Source organism: Chenopodium quinoa, unplaced genomic scaffold (genome assembly GCF_001683475.1).
Source record: "Chenopodium quinoa cultivar QQ74 unplaced genomic scaffold, ASM168347v1, whole genome shotgun sequence".
Lineage (NCBI taxonomy): Eukaryota > Viridiplantae > Streptophyta > Magnoliopsida > Caryophyllales > Amaranthaceae > Chenopodium > Chenopodium quinoa.
The window spans coordinates 4,041,706-4,059,950 of NW_018743697.1; the positions used below are offsets into that span (position 1 = coordinate 4,041,706).

At 35.2% G+C, this 18,245-nt stretch overlaps 1 protein-coding gene across 1 annotated transcript; it reads left to right on the top strand.

Annotated features, from left to right (window-relative positions):
• Positions 1-923: 923 nt before the first annotated feature.
• Positions 924-17,962, top strand: LOC110684353 (myosin-17-like). The gene is made up of 39 exons (XM_021860806.1): positions 924-1,296; positions 2,480-2,608; positions 3,379-3,522; positions 3,643-3,788; positions 3,922-4,078; positions 4,194-4,252; positions 4,385-4,544; positions 4,630-4,779; positions 4,857-4,993; positions 5,064-5,210; positions 5,293-5,394; positions 7,679-7,736; positions 7,814-7,915; positions 8,068-8,105; positions 8,248-8,374; positions 8,463-8,633; positions 9,355-9,486; positions 9,624-9,733; positions 9,960-10,020; positions 10,306-10,483; positions 10,875-11,080; positions 11,234-11,353; positions 11,438-11,536; positions 11,630-11,851; positions 12,493-12,632; positions 13,290-13,407; positions 13,491-13,541; positions 13,626-13,697; positions 13,808-13,978; positions 14,646-14,801; positions 14,985-15,185; positions 15,639-15,776; positions 15,862-15,932; positions 16,023-16,122; positions 16,201-16,257; positions 16,346-16,402; positions 16,502-16,582; positions 17,094-17,176; positions 17,273-17,962. Exons 1-39 carry the CDS (start codon positions 1,294-1,296, stop codon positions 17,394-17,396), a joined length of 4,578 nt encoding a protein of 1,525 aa, XP_021716498.1. The 5' UTR covers positions 924-1,293; the 3' UTR covers positions 17,397-17,962.
• The last annotated feature ends 283 nt before the right edge of the window (positions 17,963-18,245 follow it).

Here is an 18,245-nt window from a genome sequence, read left to right on the forward strand (position 1 = left end):
TTTCAATATCTACATTGTTTGAGTGTAGTGAGTATATGGAATTAGTTTAAGTTTAGCTATGCGGGTTCAGCCCAATACTAGGGTGGTATCATAGAGTAGGCCTTGTTAATAAAGTGTGTTGTATGATTGTATTCCGATTATCAAAATTCTAATTACAATCCCATGAATTAGATAGAAATCAACATTGCATTAAGCAACAAAATGAAGAAACGTCTCTTTTTACCAAATAATAATAATTAAAAAAAAAAACGTCTCTTTGAAAGTGCGAAAGTTATCCCTTAATGCAAAATTTATCATAATCGTAATTTTGGTGAAAAATACCTTACTAAATTCATTTTGTTATGTACTTATTTGTAAAATTCAAATTCCATTCTTTGTCTTCTAAAAGTTTAATTAATGATTTACTAATAATTTCTATAGATGTATCCAAATAGGATTTACTAATACTTTTTTATTATCATACTTTTACTATGATACTCATAATAAAATTAAATCTATGTTTCTCGATAGAAGTTTTCATATTTTTACTATCATATCAAAAATAAATCCATATAAATGTATCTCGATAGGATTTTTTTTAATAATTTCACCTAATTTTAACAATATCTACCCTTTTTCCGTCAAAAAAAAAAAACAATATCTACCCTTCCTAAATAAATGTCTACACAATTACAATTTTACCCTTTTAATTTTATTTTCAAACTATTGTGGCACTCTTTTCTATTGACCGTTAGTTCACTTTTGCCCCAACCCTTTTCAAAGGATTTGAAAGACAAACAAGGCTAATTCCGTCATTTCATCCAAAACAAAAACTCCCCAAACAATTTATTTTCAAAAAATAATAATTATAAAATTAATTAGTAATTAATCACATTAATCTTGCTCTAATCTCGATTTTGTCTCTACTTTGCCCCTCTTAGTTCACCCAGATTCTTAGGAGAGAGAAAATCAGACTGCAAAACACACACACACCCTGGGTAGAGCCGTAGAGAAAGATAAATTAAAATAAAAAGGAATTTATTTATTTATTTAATTTAAAATTGTTTTCAAATACTTTTACTAGAAGTATTATTCTCAATTTTCAAGCATAATCACGAAAATTTAATTTCTTTCTTGTAATTCGAGTTTTTCCTGCAAAAAACTTGAAATTTAAGCTTCTGGGTGTTCTTATTCTGGGCTGATCTACGAGCTCGTTTACTCAATTTCAGTTGAGCTAGTTGAATTAGTTGGTGGGTCCTTCAAATGAGGTGAAGATTGGGGGAGAAACACAATCGTATTTCTTGCTCAACGCAAATGGTAATTTCTAAGCCCCTTTATTTATTTTTATTAATTTAAGAAAATTTGGGAAATTTTAGGGATGAAATGATAGTTTTTGTAGGTTATTGAGCTCATTTGATTGATTTGGTTGTTGGGTTTAATAGTAAATAAATTATTATAGGGTATGAGGGTATGATTGTGTTTGTTGTTTATATAAAATTTTATTTGAATTTGTGTGTGTATTTTTTGAAACTTGTGCTTTGTTTAGCTTTTATGTTGAAGTTTGAGTTTTTTTGCTTTGTGTTGGATTGAAATGCATATGTATAACTGTATATTAGCTACTAGGGGAAGTGGAATTTGTTTGTTGTTTCGATATCCGAGTTAGCGTTTATGTTGAAGTTTGAAAATTTTGCTTTGTGCTGAATTGAAATGCGTATGTATAACTGTATATTAGGTAGTACACGGGGAAGTGGAATTTATTTGTTGTTTCGATATCCGAGGGCGGTCATTGCCTTGGTGTTTTGCAGAGAAACAGAAATGAAAATGGTGTCTTTCTTTGGTATAATCTTTTCATGTAGCAATATGTATGAGCTTGCAATGTTATGTTATGGTCGGAATGCGGGGTTATTACTGTTTTCTTGTTAGTTTCTTTTATAATCTCCAATTTGTATATGGTAACTTCAAGAATGGAGAGAAATTGTTGGGATTTGGCACATCTTTTAGGTAAATGTTCAGTTAGGAAAAAGCTGAATCATTTATTATAACTGCAATGATAGATACGGAGTTTTAATTGCGCTTGTTAGTACGGTGGTGGTATGCTTTGAGCAGAATGTTTGTTAAATGAGTTTCGGTGTGTGCTGATTCATGACCTTGTATAGTTGTATCAGGCATAGATATTAAAAGGATTGCTCTTTGCTATACCCTAGTTCCTGGCGTATATTTTTTCTAAACCATTAAATAGGGAGCTACAAGTATTTTTACTTTGCTCTTATCTAGTTCATACTCTCTAGTGGGGAATGTGGTGCAATAGTAACTGGCATCATATGAAGATGAGCTTCTTGATTTTGGACACGGAGACCTATGTTGTTGCGGGAATCCTTATAGTTGTTTATGATGTTTTATGAGTTTCATAGTGTAATTGTTTCACAAATTGTTTGATGAAAGTATTCCGCGTTTTAGCTGTTCGGTCCAAGAATGACAGTGTGCTGCTTTCTTGTTGCAGGCTTCATCTGTGAATATAATAATCGGCTCACTTGTATGGGTGGAAGATCCTAAGTTAGCGTGGATAGATGGAGAAGTTACTCGAATCAACGGTGATGAGGTTCATGTTCGTACTACAAATGGAAAAACAGTAAGTTCTTTAACATGGAGTTATGTGCATATATCTTTTAAGAACTTGTCATTATACCATAGGTGGGTTAACGCAAAACTATGTATAACAATTGCTATGCAGAAGTGCACAGTCTTCCAGGAAAAAAAAAATTCTTGACATCCCTGTCACGTAAGAACTTTATTTGGTCCCTTAGTCAAAACTTTCTACAGTTTCTTATGAATAACATCAAATTAAATTTTTGAAAAGTATCATTCAAGGAAAGTTTTGGGCTTCAAATGCATATGTTTTCTTAGCTTGCATTATGTTCAATCATAGGAAGTCCTCACACCAGGGAAATTGAACCGACAAACTTCATCTTTGGATCTACTTAAACTTCTTTTGTAATATTTTAGCTAGAATGCTCCTCGGATGTGAGTTAGAAAACCAAATAGCATGTTCGTGCTAGCCTGCTTGGTTATAAACTTATAATTTCATCTATTTATCTATTTATGAATTATATAAGCTTCCATGTGGAGCTTTGTTAGTTACAAAACATGGGCTGCTCATACAAGGATATTATGATTATGTCTCCCCGGAAAACTTCCTGCCTTAGTATTAGTTGGTATTGATCTCTGTTTGCAAACCCAAAATGCTAGCTTATCATATTCGAGATGCTATGTGAGTTGTGAATAGGTTTGATTTGGAAATATAATGCAACTTTCATTATTTGCCTTTTGTATTACAGTTGTCTGCTCTAAAACTGAAAAATATTTCTGCCAAATTTTGACTTCTGCTCCCTTTTGCTTTAGGTTGTCACTAAGATTTCTAAGGTGTTTCCGAAGGATACTGAAGCTCCACCTGCAGGAGTTGATGACATGACAAGACTTTCTTATCTACATGAACCTGGTGTCTTACAAAACTTGGCTACTAGATATGAATTAAATGAAATATATGTAAGTATAGAAAGTTAGTTCTTTTCATGTATGGTTTTTATTAGATAAAAATCATCTGCACAATGGCAAAGTGGAGAAGAGAGAACTATTAAAGGAATACTAATGGATAATGTTTTCCAGACATATACTGGCAATATCCTTATAGCTGTGAATCCCTTTCAAAGACTACCACATTTGTATGATACACACATGATGCAACAATATAAAGGGGCAAGTCTAGGGGAGTTGAGTCCTCATGTTTTTGCAATTGGTGATGTTGCATACAGGTTGATTTTTCTTCCCCTTGCAGTTGCTTAAGTTTTTTGTATTTTTTCTATTTGTGATATACACATGATGCAACAAATGTTTCTAGCTTTTATACTTTAATTCTAACAACGCTGGTCATCAATGAGAAAATAGGGCGATGATTAATGAGGGAAGGAGCAATTCTATTCTTGTTAGTGGAGAGAGTGGTGCCGGTAAAACAGAAACAACAAAGATGCTTATGAGATATCTGGCTTACTTGGGTGGTCGATCTGGGGTGGAGGGAAGAACTGTTGAGCAACAAGTTCTTGAGGTAAATGAATTAATATCTGCCTGTACTATCTCTTTCCAGCTATTATTCTGCATATACTTTTTCTGTTTTTATCTAACATCAACATTGATGCTTTTGCATGGTGTTTGGAATGCAGTCAAACCCAGTACTAGAAGCATTTGGTAATGCAAAAACGGTCAGGAACAATAATTCCAGGTGTGATTTATATATGGAAAGTAGAATTTTGATTTGCTCTTTATTATTAATTATCATGGCTGCCTTAATATTCCACAAATTATTATTTCTAATTTCTTATTTTGTTTGTTCACTTTATCCACGGTACTGTAGTCGATTTGGTAAATTTGTTGAAATCCAGTTTGACAAGAGTGGAAGGATATCTGGTGCGGCTATCAGAACTTATCTTCTCGAAAGATCACGCGTCTGCCAGATTTCAGACCCTGAGAGGAATTATCATTGCTTTTATCTTCTTTGTTCTGCTCCAACTGAGGTAATTTTGCTGTTCTATGATACGGGATTATCTTATTTCCATATCTGCCACATCTGTATTCATGAGCTGATGCATTGTGTTTCAGGAGATTGAGAAATACAAGTTGGGGAACCCAAAATCATTTCACTACTTAAATCAATCAAGTTGTTATGAGCTGGAAGGAGTAAATGATGCTCATGAGTATCTAGCACTCAGGAGAGCTATGGATATAGTTGGAATCAATGAGGAGGAACAGGTCAGTGTTTTCCGTTGCAAGCTTTTTACTACAGGGAAATGAAATTTCTTATACTAAAACTAAACAATTTTTTCCAGGAAGCTATCTTTAGGGTTGTGGCTGCAGTTCTTCATCTTGGTAATATTAATTTTGTTAAGGGAGATGATATTGATTCCTCTGCTATCAAGGATGAGAAGTCTAGGTTTCACCTCAATATGACTGCAGAACTCCTTAGGTATATATATATTATTGTCTTCTTTGTTTTGTAAATAGTGAAACCTGCTAATATTCTGGGTTGTTGGTAGGTGTGATGCCCAGAGCCTTGAAGATGCATTAATAAAGCGTGTCATGGTGACACCTGAAGAAGTGATTACAAGGACTCTTGATCCTGTTAATGCTCTGGCTAGCAGGGATGCATTGGCTAAGACAATATACTCTCGTTTGTTTGATTGGTATCAAGCCACCCTCACTAAAATATTCTTTTCCGCTCAGGTTACGGTTTTGTCAAATCTATACTTTTCTTTTATGATACAGGATAGTGGAGAAAATCAACGTTTCAATTGGACAGGATCCACATTCAAAATCAATTATTGGGGTTCTTGATATCTATGGTTTTGAAAGTTTCAAGTTCAACAGGTGAATTTTGCCCCCTCCCCCCCTTCCCCTCTCTTTTTTTCTAATAAAATATGTGGTAGCAGATGTATCTCAAAATTATGGCACATCTACACTGGGAAAGGAACTATCAATCAAAATTGATGCACACTTTTCCATTCAATGGTGATACTAAGGAATAATGAGCGCACCCCAGTTAATATGCCATATTAACGTCCCTCGTTATTATGATGGCATTTTCGTTATTATTGAAACATCTTTCAATATTTTAATGTTTTTTGGTTTGTTGCTGACATGACACTTAACTATAGCTTGGTTAACGGTGAATTTGAATCCCGTTTTATCTTTTCCATATGAGTCTTCATCTCCTCAAGCTTTCATGAACAGATTTCATCCTCCATTAAAGATGCTCAACCTTTCATCCTCCATTGAAGATGCTCAACCATATCCAATGCCACCAACGAAAACCCTAAAAACAAGGGGTGAAACAAAGGGTATGGTTAACCCTAAAGTGTAGGGATTTATAGTCATCTTTAATATCTCCATTGTAGCTGACCATTGTTTGCCTCCACGATAATTACCAACTGCTCAGAAGTCGTAAAAGCAGCCAATTTTCCTCCTGGAAATCGAATTGCATGCTGCGAATTGGCGAATTACTTATGGAATGGGATGAAGAATGCAGATAATTATTACATACAAGACAAGTACACTTACCCCATATCGTAATTTTGCCGGCGAATTGGAGGATTACTTGCCGAATTCCGCCAATTGCAGGTGCTGCGAATTGGACGATTACTCGAGAATTGCAAGTTTTTCAACAGAACGGAGGACATACTTTACAGAAAAGGGGCAACAGTGGAAGAACGGAGTTCTGCAGTACGGCGTCTTAGAAACGGAGTTCATAAATGGGGTTAACAAAATTACGAATCTACCCTTCATTTACTAAACGAAATTACGCTGATGCCCCCATATAAACGGGTGGTGTTAATATGACATATTAACAGAGATTTTCTCAGGAATAATTTTGTTGTTGTTTTACCCATTTCTTGATGAATGTGGTGATAATTTTAAAGGATTGTTAAGGATTTAGGGGAAAGCTGTTTCTTCTATACTTGTTTGAATACTGAGCAATGTGATCTTAGGGGATGCCTTTTCTTGTAGAAGCCCAACTTCCACTTTCGACCTTTTTAGGCTCAATATTAGATAAAGCCTTAGAGCTTGCCAAGTGTGAGATAGAGCTCAAGCTTGGTTTGGGTCTTTTAATACTAGGCGCAAAGGTTGGCTCATGCTATACATTGCTCCTATGTACTCCCTTCATTTAGAAATAGCTACAGCATTTTGACTTTCATGTTTGTCATTGAACAATTTTGACCACTATTATTTATTATTATCTACAAATTTTAAAAAATGATTTTGAAAATAATATTGAGAGTAACCTAATTTTTAATATTTTTTTATATGCAACAATTTATATATATATTTTTTATACTTCCTCTGTATCTTTTTACTTGCAACGCTTTAACTTATGCACTATTTACGTGCGCTATTGCCCTTTAACTAGCTTTTTTTTTTTTTTTTTTTCATGAAAACATATAGTCATGTGAGATCTTGTCAGATACACCCCAATTTATGATTTCATAATATCAAAATTTTATATTTTTACTAATTGATAATGTAAGATATTAGTGATTGATGACATGATACATTGTCAAGCGTGACATGACAATTGTTGCATGTAAAAAGAAACATAGGAAGTATTAGTTAAAAGATGGGGTCAAATTTAACATATTAATAGTGTAAAAACCCAAAATGGTGCAACTATTTCTAACTAGAGGTAGTATATATTTAATTGTGTGCTTATACAAAGATTGAGATTAAGCTTTGCTGCACTCTATCGGACTTGGTTCAAGACTAGCTTAAGGCAAACTAGCTTAAGGCCTCAAGCTGTGCTTTGTTCTTTTAAACTTTGGGTTCGCTATGCCAGATCTGTTTGGTTACATTTATAGCGTTATAGCTCTAGTTAAGACTTGATTATACTTATTGTGACTTTTGTGTGAGGCTAGGAAAGGGCCAGAACTAGCAGAACTATAGAAAAACTTCCTATCCTCTTTGTAGGTTGCTGTTTCCTTGCTCATTAATAGGCTTATAGCTCTAGTTGAAACTTGGTTGTACTTGTTGTGAGAGGTTATGAAAGGGAAGTCAGAGCTATGGGAAAACTTCTTATCCTCTTTGTATGTAATTGTTTCCTTGGCTCCTTGCTCATCAATCTTTATTTTATTTATTTAAATTTTTTTTTTATGTGAAACAGTTTTGAGCAATTTTGCATCAATTTTACAAATGAGAAACTGCAGCAGCATTTCAACCAGGTTAGTCTTCCCTTTTTGTCATTGTGTTGGAATATGGATCGAAAATGAGCAATTTACTCATAAATACACATTTGCAGCATGTCTTCAAGATGGAGCAAGAAGAATACTCCAAAGAAGAGATTGATTGGAGCTACATAGAATTTGTTGATAACCAGGATGTTTTGGATCTAATTGAGAAGGTGTGTTATGGTTGTTCCTTAAATTGGTGACAACATCTTTCTGCTTTTATATACAATTTGTAAACTTTTTTTTTTTCTTTAAAATTTAGAGTATCATGTATGTCAACTTGTATTTGATTATTTAGATTATATAACTTACTTATCCTATACAGAAACCTGGAGGAATCATTTCCCTGCTTGATGAAGCCTGGTATGAAAGGATAACCATCTCTGTTGTTTGTTCTAAATCATGTAATCCGAGTACATGAAAAAAAAAATTCACTTTTCCTTTTGTGCATCTCCGATAATGTGTGATCCTCAACAGAAGAAGATAATGATATTATTGTTTGCAGCATGTTCCCTAAGTCTACACATGAAACTTTTGCTCAGAAGTTGTACCAGACCTTTCAGAAAAACAAACGCTTTACAAAACCAAAACTTTCTCGCACAGATTTTATTATATCTCACTATGCTGGGGAGGTATGTTCTCTTGGCTTGTGACATCCTTTTGGTGCGTCATTCTTGTTGCAACAAACTCAGTGTCTGGAATGTCCTGCTGTTTTCTCAGGTTACTTACCAAGCTGATCAGTTTCTAGATAAAAATAAAGATTACGTAGTTGCAGAACATCAAGTTTTGCTGACTGCCTCAAAATGTGATTTCGTTGCTGCACTGTTTCCTCCACTGCCAGAGGATTCATCAAAGTCATCCAAGTTTTCTTCAATTGGATCAAGATTCAAGGTCTGCATTTCTTCTTGTGTGTGTGTGTGTGTGTGATCTAAAGCATAATTTCAATGTGCGTTTTGTGGCCCCGTTTTCCCCATCAGCAAAGAGTAATCATGCCAGTAGGGATCATAGAAGATTCTTGCCTTTCATAGTGTTTTATACTTAATATTTTGGCGATGAAACTTTAGTGTTCTTATGGAAACATGATTTTACACTGTTTGTGTTTTATTTATTTATTTTATTTTGTTTGTGTGTGTGTGTGTGTAGCTGATAGACATAATATGACAGCTCTGCTGCGACTGATACTTTGCATAGAATATGATCAGAAATGTCCACAACAGTTAGCATTAAACTGTTTTATTGAGACTAAAATGATTGATTTTCTTAGTCAACTGATTTCCATAGTTAAGGTCTTATGCTGTTAGTTTGTATGTTTGTAACAGTGGTACTACACTACTACTAAGTACTTGTATTTGATGCTATCTTCTATGTGTAATCTCTTATTATATGATATGTCAATTTGTTCTCTGCAGCTTCTTCTTCTTCTTCTTCTTCAAAAAAAGTTCTCTGCAGTTATATTGTCTTTAGTCTGAAACATTGCGATTACTAGTTAACTCCATTGTATATTTTGCTTTCTTGATTTTTTATTGCAAAATTCCTGTTTATGGCCCACTTATAATATGATAGTGGCTATTGTAAGTTATTTATTTATTGATAAGTATGTTATGCATTGCAGCTGCAACTTCAATCTTTGATGGAGACATTGAGTGCAACTGAACCTCACTATATAAGGTGTGTGAAGCCAAATAATGCATTGAAGCCTGCCATTTTTGAGAACGTCAACGTTATCCAACAATTACGATGTGGTGTAAGTTTTGCTTTTTAGACTTTTAACTCTTTCGGAATGGAGAAAGGTTTTAATGATTTTTTTTTTTTAATTGCTTTTCATTTGATTATGATCACTTTTCCTTCATAAACTTAATTTTTGGACCCCCAAAATTTCAGGGTGTTCTTGAGGCAATCAGGATAAGCTGTGCAGGATATCCTACTAGAAAGACATTCTATGAGTTCCTTTTACGTTTTGGTGTCCTTGCACCAGAATCACTGGAAGGAAAGTAAGTCATCTCATATCCAAATAATCTCATTGTTTTTTGCTTTCTAACTGTCAACTATACATCTTGTTTTCGTATGCCTTTGCTGTTGATCAGTTTTCTTTTGGAAGTATGACATATCTTTGAAACTATTGCATAGTACTACGAATGAGTGTCATAAGGAAGTCCAATCTTCTATTCATAAGCAAAATTGTTTTTTTTTTTGTTGATTCTAATTCCCTCATTGCAGTTATGATGACAAGGTTGCATGTCAGATGATTCTTGATAAAAGGGGATTGCAAGGATACCAGGTATCATTGTAATCTTTGGTTATTTCTAGTAGTCTGACTTGTCTGAATTGGAACTGTTGTTGAGATTCTTGTTCATGAGATTATTTGAACTTTAATTCGGAGAAACCATAATTTGTGGGGTTAAGGTGTTCAAGCAGAAGAAGAAGAAACCATGGAAAGATCTGGTTGATTTGTTATTATACATGCACCTACACCTCTGCCTGTATTGTCTTTATGTAGTTGCTTCTTGTTTTTTACTTATGTTTTTAGTTTTGTTATTAATCATCTTTGTTATGTTTCTGACAGATAGGCAAGACAAAAGTTTTCTTAAGAGCAGGCCAGATGGCTGAATTGGATGCTAGAAGGGCTGAAGTACTTGGAAATGCAGCAAGGAAGATGCAGCGGAGGGTTCGCACTTATATTGCTCGCAAGGATTTTGTGGCTCTTCGGGATTCTGCTATTCAATTGCAGGCTTTATGTCGGTGTATGTTGCTTTGCTCTGGATTTGCTTGCTTTCTGCAAATTATTTGCTAGTTTACAGCTGAAGAAATATTTCTTTTTTGATGGGCCTGGTCTTTTGCTGGAAGCATCGAGAATTTATTAAAAAATTAATTTATCTTCATTTAAATCGATGCTTCCATAGATGTAAATATCCAGTGTCTTGTCTGTGGACCTTGTGAGTTGGTTGCATGTTTAAGAAAGACAAAGTTTGATATCTTTACAATGAGGGATTTCAATCTAAATCATACTTTATATCTCCCAAAAGCACTACATAATATCCTATAATCTGGAAAATGTTTTCGGTTTGCACTGTGATATCTTCTCAAGTTTTGCTCCTGATCTTGGAGTTCTAATATGCATGATGTCTTTTGCAGACAGTATGGCTTGTAAGCAGTATGAACAATTGCGGCGTGAGGCTGCAGCTCTACGAATTCAGACAAAGTTCCGGCAGCATGTGGCCAGAAAAGCTTATTTGGAATTACGGTTATCTGCTATCACCTTGCAGACAGGATTAAGAACAATGACTGCCTGCCTAGAATTTAGAATGAAGAAACAGACAAAAGCAGCCATCCATATCCAGGTACTTTCGATGTTTGGTGATTTTTGTTTAAAATTTTATTGCTGCATTCATGTCACGTGAGTAGTGGGTACATTCTCTTACAAATCAAATTACAGTATGAGACAAACCTGAATTTTTTCCCCGTAATTAGATAACCTTGATCCCTAATTTCAGGCCAAGTGGCGTTGCCACCATTCTTATGCTTATTACAAGAAATTATACAAGGCAGCTATTGCTACACAATGTGGATGGAGGTGCAGAGTTGCAAGAAAGGAGCTCAGAAAGCTCAAAATGGTTCAAAGATTGACCTTTTTTCTATGATTTACTCCTCAATGCTTTTTTATCTTGCATGTTTAACTATTGCTTTGAATTTGTTAGGCTGCAAAAGAAACAGGAGCCCTTAAAGAAGCCAAAGACAAGCTTGAAAAGCGTGTAGAGGAACTGACATGGCGGTTACAACTTGAGAAGCGTTTGCGGGTATTATTTTTGGAAGTTATCTTAATACTATATTTCCTGAGAATAGAATCTATTGGTTTAGTCTTATAAATCTATTGGATCACCACATTGCAGACTGACAATGAGGAGGCAAAAGCCCAAGAGACTATGAAGCTAAAAGAAGCGTTACATACCATGCAGCTACAGCTTGAAGAAGCTAAAGCGATGGTCATTAAAGAAAGAGAGGCTGCTAGGAAAGCAATTGCAGAAGCACCGCCTGTTATTAAAGAAACTCCTGTTATTATTCAGGACACTGAGAAGATTGATTCATTGACTGCTGAACTTGAAACGGTCAAGGTAAGGTTGCTAGAAAGCTACTCCTTTCAGAAGAAAATCCGTGCGTTTCTTGTGTATTACATCTATATTGCTTAAAGATTTTTATTGGTGACATTGGGAATTAGACTATACTGTATTTTTCTTGCTCTGACAATTTTTTGTTCTATGAGTCATGCTTTTATGTATACCATTTTTATCCAAGTAAAAGTTACATGACGACCACTTTGAAATTGATGTTTGGTTAAGCTCAGTCTTCTTGTGCTGAAATGTGAACATTATTGAGTAACCATGGAAAAAGAATAGCTCATTAATCCTTTCAGTTTACTTGTAAGATAGTGTTATCAATAATAATGCTGCTTACCTTTCTGGTGGGTGGATTATGAATGATGGTATATTGTATTGTCAAGCAATGATTCTATGATTTCAAGCATCAGCATGGGAGTTTGTCTAGGGCAACACATTTAATTTTTTTCCTTTTGGTCTTTATCCATTGTGAACTTGGAAGTTGGCTTATAGTCAAGCTTAAATTCACAGCTTATGCAACTTGAACCAACATTTGAGCTCTAATACCTGGCCAAGTTCAATAATCTAGATTCTAATTGTAGATACTCTTATCTTTTTGGAAGTGCAATAGTTCCTAAGGCTGTCATGATTGGGTGCAGGCTTTGCTGCAGTCGGAGAAACAGTCAAAGGAAGAGGTGAAGCAATCTTATGCAACGATGCTGACCAGAAATGAAGAACTAAATCAGAAGCTAGAGGAGGCAGTGAAAAAAGCAAATCAGTTCCAAGAATCAATGCAGAGGTTAGCAGTGAACTTCTCAAAGTAGTCTGGTTCTAATTCTTTATTGAACATTTGAACTGAGTAACCACTGTACATATCCCTTTATTGGATGGGTCTGAAAAGTCACTCTTAGTTTCCTAAATCTATATTCTAGGTCTATTAGTGCTCATTTGGTTTTACATTAAACCTGAATTTCTGAAGCCTCCATCTATGAATATTTTCCAAATATCAACAGCTTTAAAATTCCAATCATACCTTTGCTTTGTGTTGTCAGCAATTCAGCAAGCTTTGATATGCAACAGAATTGGACGGCTCTACCATTTTTAGTTTACTGATTTCTTCAAAATGTGTTATGTATTACCCAAGGGATGCCGTCTGCTTTGTGTATGATCTCATTGAGTATAATTCCTTTGCTGTATATAAAAAAAAGGGAGAAGGGGGGGGGGGTTCTTAGAGCATTGGATATGTGGCTTGTACAAAACAGCATATGTTTGTTCTTTAGTAGACCAGCAGAGTACACTTTCTGAAAGATTGGAAACGTGAACAACACAACATTGCCAGATAGGATGACCAATTTGGTGAAACTCAGACATGGTTGTAGATTTGAATATACAACATTGACTGTGCTTTCATATTGCATTATGAAATCCACTGAATTATGTGTCTTCTCGCATTCAGGCTTGAAGAAATGGTCTCAAATTTAGAATCTGAAAACCAAGTACTTCGCCAACAAGCAGTGGCCATATCTCCAACAGGAAAAGCTTTAGCTGCTCGGCCGAAGACAACAATTATACAGGTATTCTTGGCATTCACGTTTACTCTTTTGCATGTATCGTGTTAATGGCCTCTGTTGATCTAAATGCTTATTTATGGTTTCAGAGGACTCCAGAGAATGGGAATGTTGTCGATGGAGAATTTAGAAGAGTGTCGGTAAGATTACCACTAAATACTCCAGGCAGTACGCTTTCATGCCCGTTCCTGTCTCCTATTCTGATTCAATTGTTGAAAATTTAGGCACTTTCTCCGGTACCTTACACACCCGAGAGTGAAGCCAAGCCCCAGAAATTCCTCAGTGAGAAGCAACAGGTAATAAACATAAGATCAAGTATAAATTAATTTATTTATAGGTGTGATATGTTTTCTTTTAGTGTTCTGGAACTGAACATTCCCATGCTTGGACATTATTTTGTTTCCAGGAGAACCATGATCTTCTCATAAAGTGTATATCGCAAGATCTGGGGTTCTCTAAAGGCAGGCCTATTGCTGCATGTTTGATATACAAATCTCTTCTACAATGGCGATCATTTGAGGTTGAAAGAACAAATATATTTGATCGCATCATTCAAACGATATCTGCTGCTATTGAGGTGTGGTCTCACATTACATTTATTTGTCAGAAGATCTTTCCTATCCCCATTTTCCCTCTCTTTACTCTTTTGTGAAGGATATGTACTTCCTATACTGTGTAGAGTTTTTTGTGGAACAATTTCCCTTTGGGTCTTGACTCATGTGTACACTAAGGAATCTTGTGGAGAGTGTTGTAGTGGGGTTTATTTAGGATAACTAGTAGGACACACACACACACACACACACACTACAAATGATAGTTATATTTAATGTTCTGTAGCCACAGAAATTAAGGGGAGTAGGAGTGAGTGTTGTAAGTGGAGGTTTATTTAAAGTGAAAAAAAAAAACAAATAGTTTGCAGAAATAGAAAAAAAGGCAAATGTACCCAACTAAAAGGAACAGAGCTAGTATGTATAAGCAATATGTGCATTGTACACCTAAATGCCCCATTACTTTGCCACAAGCTGTGAGGTTTTAAGATATTGGGTGCATAGTATACATTAAGTTTTATAGAGATTACAAAATTACTACTTATTTTCTAAAAATGTAGAACACACGACTTCAATCCAATTATCCTGTTGTGATCTTGGTCACTGTAAAAAAAAATTGATTTGTATTGCTCCTTTCACTAATTTGCATTTTTTGAACTTCAACTCAACTAATTTTCTGAATCTTACTGACTGAAGACCCAGGATAACACTGATGTGCTGTCCTACTGGTTATCCAATTCAGCCACATTGCTATTGCTGCTTCAACGCACCTTAAAAGCAAGTGGAGCTGCTAGCCTAACTCCACATCGAAGGAGAGCTTCTTCAGCTTCTTTATTTGGTAGGGTGTCTCAGGTAAGCTGCTATTTTTTCTTCAATCATGACCAATTGACCAAACAACTTGGGGGTAAACATCCCCCCTCCCCCCCTTCAATCCAAAAAAAAAAAAAAAAAAAAAAAAAAAACCCTGTTAGTGCTTGATATTTATTACCTCTCTTTGACTTAGGGACTTATTTTTCTCTCTTCTTTTGTAATTAGGGACTTCGAGCATCTCCACAAAGTGCTGGGTTCCCATTTTTCAATGGTCGGGTTCTTGGTGAAGAATTGCGTCAGGTTGAGGCAAAGTATCCTGCTTTGCTTTTCAAACAGCAACTTACTGCTTTCCTTGAGAAGATATATGGAATGATCAGAGACAATTTGAAAAAGGAAATTTCTCCGCTGCTTGGTTTATGCATCCAGGTAGGGAGCTTTATTGGTGAAAGACAAACAGTATAATTACTTGCTGCGATGTTAACATGAAAATTTATTTTCTTATCATTACAATGTTTATGCAGGTAACAGATTTTTGAAAATCACACAGAAGATACAATACAAACTATATACTTAATATTTGTAACAGACTAACTATGGTTAATTAAAATACTGTCATTAAACTGCCTAAGAATAGTTGTCAATCATCAACTATGTTGGTAATTTGCTAGCTGATATCTACAGATGATTATGTATTCAAGGAGTAGGTTAACCATGTTTGTTATTGTGCAATTCCTATTTGATACTATTTTGATTGTGGTCATGTGATACTACTCTGGCTTTGGCCTGAGTTTATGTAGGATTGTGAACAACAGAACAAGGTTAAATGAGTGAAGCTAACCATTTTTTGTGGGCTACTTGATAAATATAACTTGCCTGCAGGCACCTAGAACTTCCCGCGCAAGCTTAGTAAAAGGGCGTGCTCAGGCCAATGCAGTCGCTCAACAAGCTCTGATTGCTCATTGGCAGAACATTGTCAAAAGCCTAAATAATTATTTGAACACTATGAAAGCAAACTTTGTAAGTGAAGGAAATTTCAACTTGAAGATGGCCTTTTTTTTTTTTCCGCATAGATGCTAATGCTTGCCTAATTGTAAATTTGCAGGTTCCACCGTTCCTCATCCACAAGGTGTTTACACAGACATTTTGTTTTATCAATGTTCAGCTTTTCAATAGGTAATCCTTATCTACATAATTATGCATCTGAGTTTCTTGTGACTTGTGAGAGTTATTTGACTGACCTATAGTTTTGGTTCATGACTTCAGTCTTCTGCTGCGCCGTGAATGCTGCTCATTTAGCAATGGGGAGTATGTTAAAGCAGGTCTGGCTGAGCTAGAACAATGGTGTCATGATGCAACAGAGGAGGTACTTCAAGTTTCTGTCTTTCCGTTCCTTGTGCTACGTACATTGTTTTAATTCCCCTTGTTTTTTTTTTATAACCAGTATGCAGGTTCTGCCTGGGAAGAACTTAAGCACATAAAACAAGCCGTTGGATTTTTGGTCAGCTTCATGAATCTTCTTCTAAATTCACTCTGATAATACTTGGGAGCTTGCTTATTTGTATCTTTCTTATTTTGATGACAAACAGGTTATACACCAAAAGCCTAAAAAAAGCTTGAAGGAAATAACAAATGATTTGTGTCCAGTGAGTTCAAATCCTTTTTTAATTGTCTTATATATGCAAATTTGATAACTTATGTTTCTGCATAACCTTTAACTCACTCTTAACTTTCTGATTTTTCAGGCACTTAGCATACAACAGCTGTACCGCATCAGTACAATGTACTGGGATGACAAATATGGAACACACAGTGTATCTGCTGAGGTGACTGGAAGTTAATTCTGATGTTAATGTTTTTTTGTCTCAAAGCTAACTTTTTTTAAAATTATTTTTTTATTTTTTATATTTTTTAAAGTAAAGCTCTAAACGGCACTACCTTTAAAAGCATCTTTGCAATGTTGATGTGGCCTTTTTCCTCCAAAAAGACGTAGGCTGTGTTTGTTTATTAATAACGGAGAGAAGGGCAAAGTTAGAAGGGATGAGGAAGGAAAGTGAGGGGAGGGAAGGAGCATTGCTTCCATTTCCCTTTCACATCTTTTTAATAGTGGAAGGATTTGGTTTATATAAGGGGAAGGAAAAAGGACACCTCCAAGGCCCTTTTTTTCCCTTTTGCAACTCCATACTTAAATAAGACAGATTAATACTTTACATTCCACTTTAGACGCGTTACTCCAAACACACCATTAAAGTTCTTCCTACACTGCTCCCCCAACTTCACTGATTTGTATATTAGTTTACTGACCTAATACTTGAAAACTTATCTGTCATATGGTAGGTTATTTCGAATATGAGAGTCATGATGACAGAAGACTCCAACAATGCTGTGAGCAGCTCATTCCTTCTAGATGATGACTCAAGGTAATGGTGTTTCAAATCCATCTAAACTTTTCTACTCCTTATATTTATACTGACTTGATAATGAAAATCCATGGCTCCACTCATTAATTACTGCAGCATCCCATTCTCGGTGGATGAAATTTCCAAGTCTATGGAACAAGTGGAGTTGGCCGATGTTGACCCTCCACCTCTACTTCGTGAAAATTCAGGCTTTGCATTTCTATTGCAACGATCAGATTGATATTTCTTGATCACACCTCTTGTTGCCTTATTCTTGCTCCGCGGGAAGCATTCACATGTACATCGCTGCTGTGAAGCTTCTATGTATATTCCTGTAAATTCTAGTCCAGACACTCGTTTATTTTGTCTGGGCTGTTTTTTTTCCTCATCGGTCAAAATGATGGCTGCCTGTTTCTTTTCCATCTTAATTTTTTGTCATTAATATATTTTTTGAGGGGGGTATGTTTTCGTGTGGACAATGATAGGAGGCCACAAAATTATCTTTATATTTTTACCCGGAGTGGTATTTATTTAGGGATGTAATGTGCATCAACCATGCACAAAGCTACATTATGTGCATTGTCTGGCCATGAGAGCATTGTCAATCATGTCATAATGTAGCATCCCTTTTCTTTTGTGGTGGCTCCTCATTGATGTACATTATGTGTTATTGTGTTTGGTGTAATGGTGATGTAAAAAATAGAATTTAGTTTGATGGAAATGAAACAATCTATAATTTTTTTTTGTTTTTATTAACAATGTACCATACCTTTTCAACTTCTTAAACATAATAGTCAATTTGTTGCATGTATTGAGAAACGAGGAAAGCATTACTGCTTTTGTTAATGTCATTATTACTCCCATAGTCATTTTGCTTGCCATATTTTGATTTTTTTTTTTTTTTTTACTCACAAAATTTGCGTGAAACTTGTAGCCATATTTTAATAGAAATTAGTAGATACATTTTCGAATGTGATTTTTTAGTTGACAAATGTTGACATGACACGAATCAAACTGGAAAACAAGTTAGTGTCAAAGGTTTTCGATACGATTAGTAAAATAGGTTAACACGACACGAAACATTTATTTA

Bases quoted from the DNA above. Each gene is read 5' to 3' on its own strand.
- LOC110684353 (XM_021860806.1), top strand. The intron at 8,106-8,247 runs GTATGAAAGGAT...TATTGTTTGCAG, and splicing joins TCCCTGCTTGATGAAGCCTG to CATGTTCCCTAAGTCTACAC. The intron at 9,734-9,959 runs GTAAGTCATCTC...CCCTCATTGCAG, and splicing joins CCAGAATCACTGGAAGGAAA to TTATGATGACAAGGTTGCAT.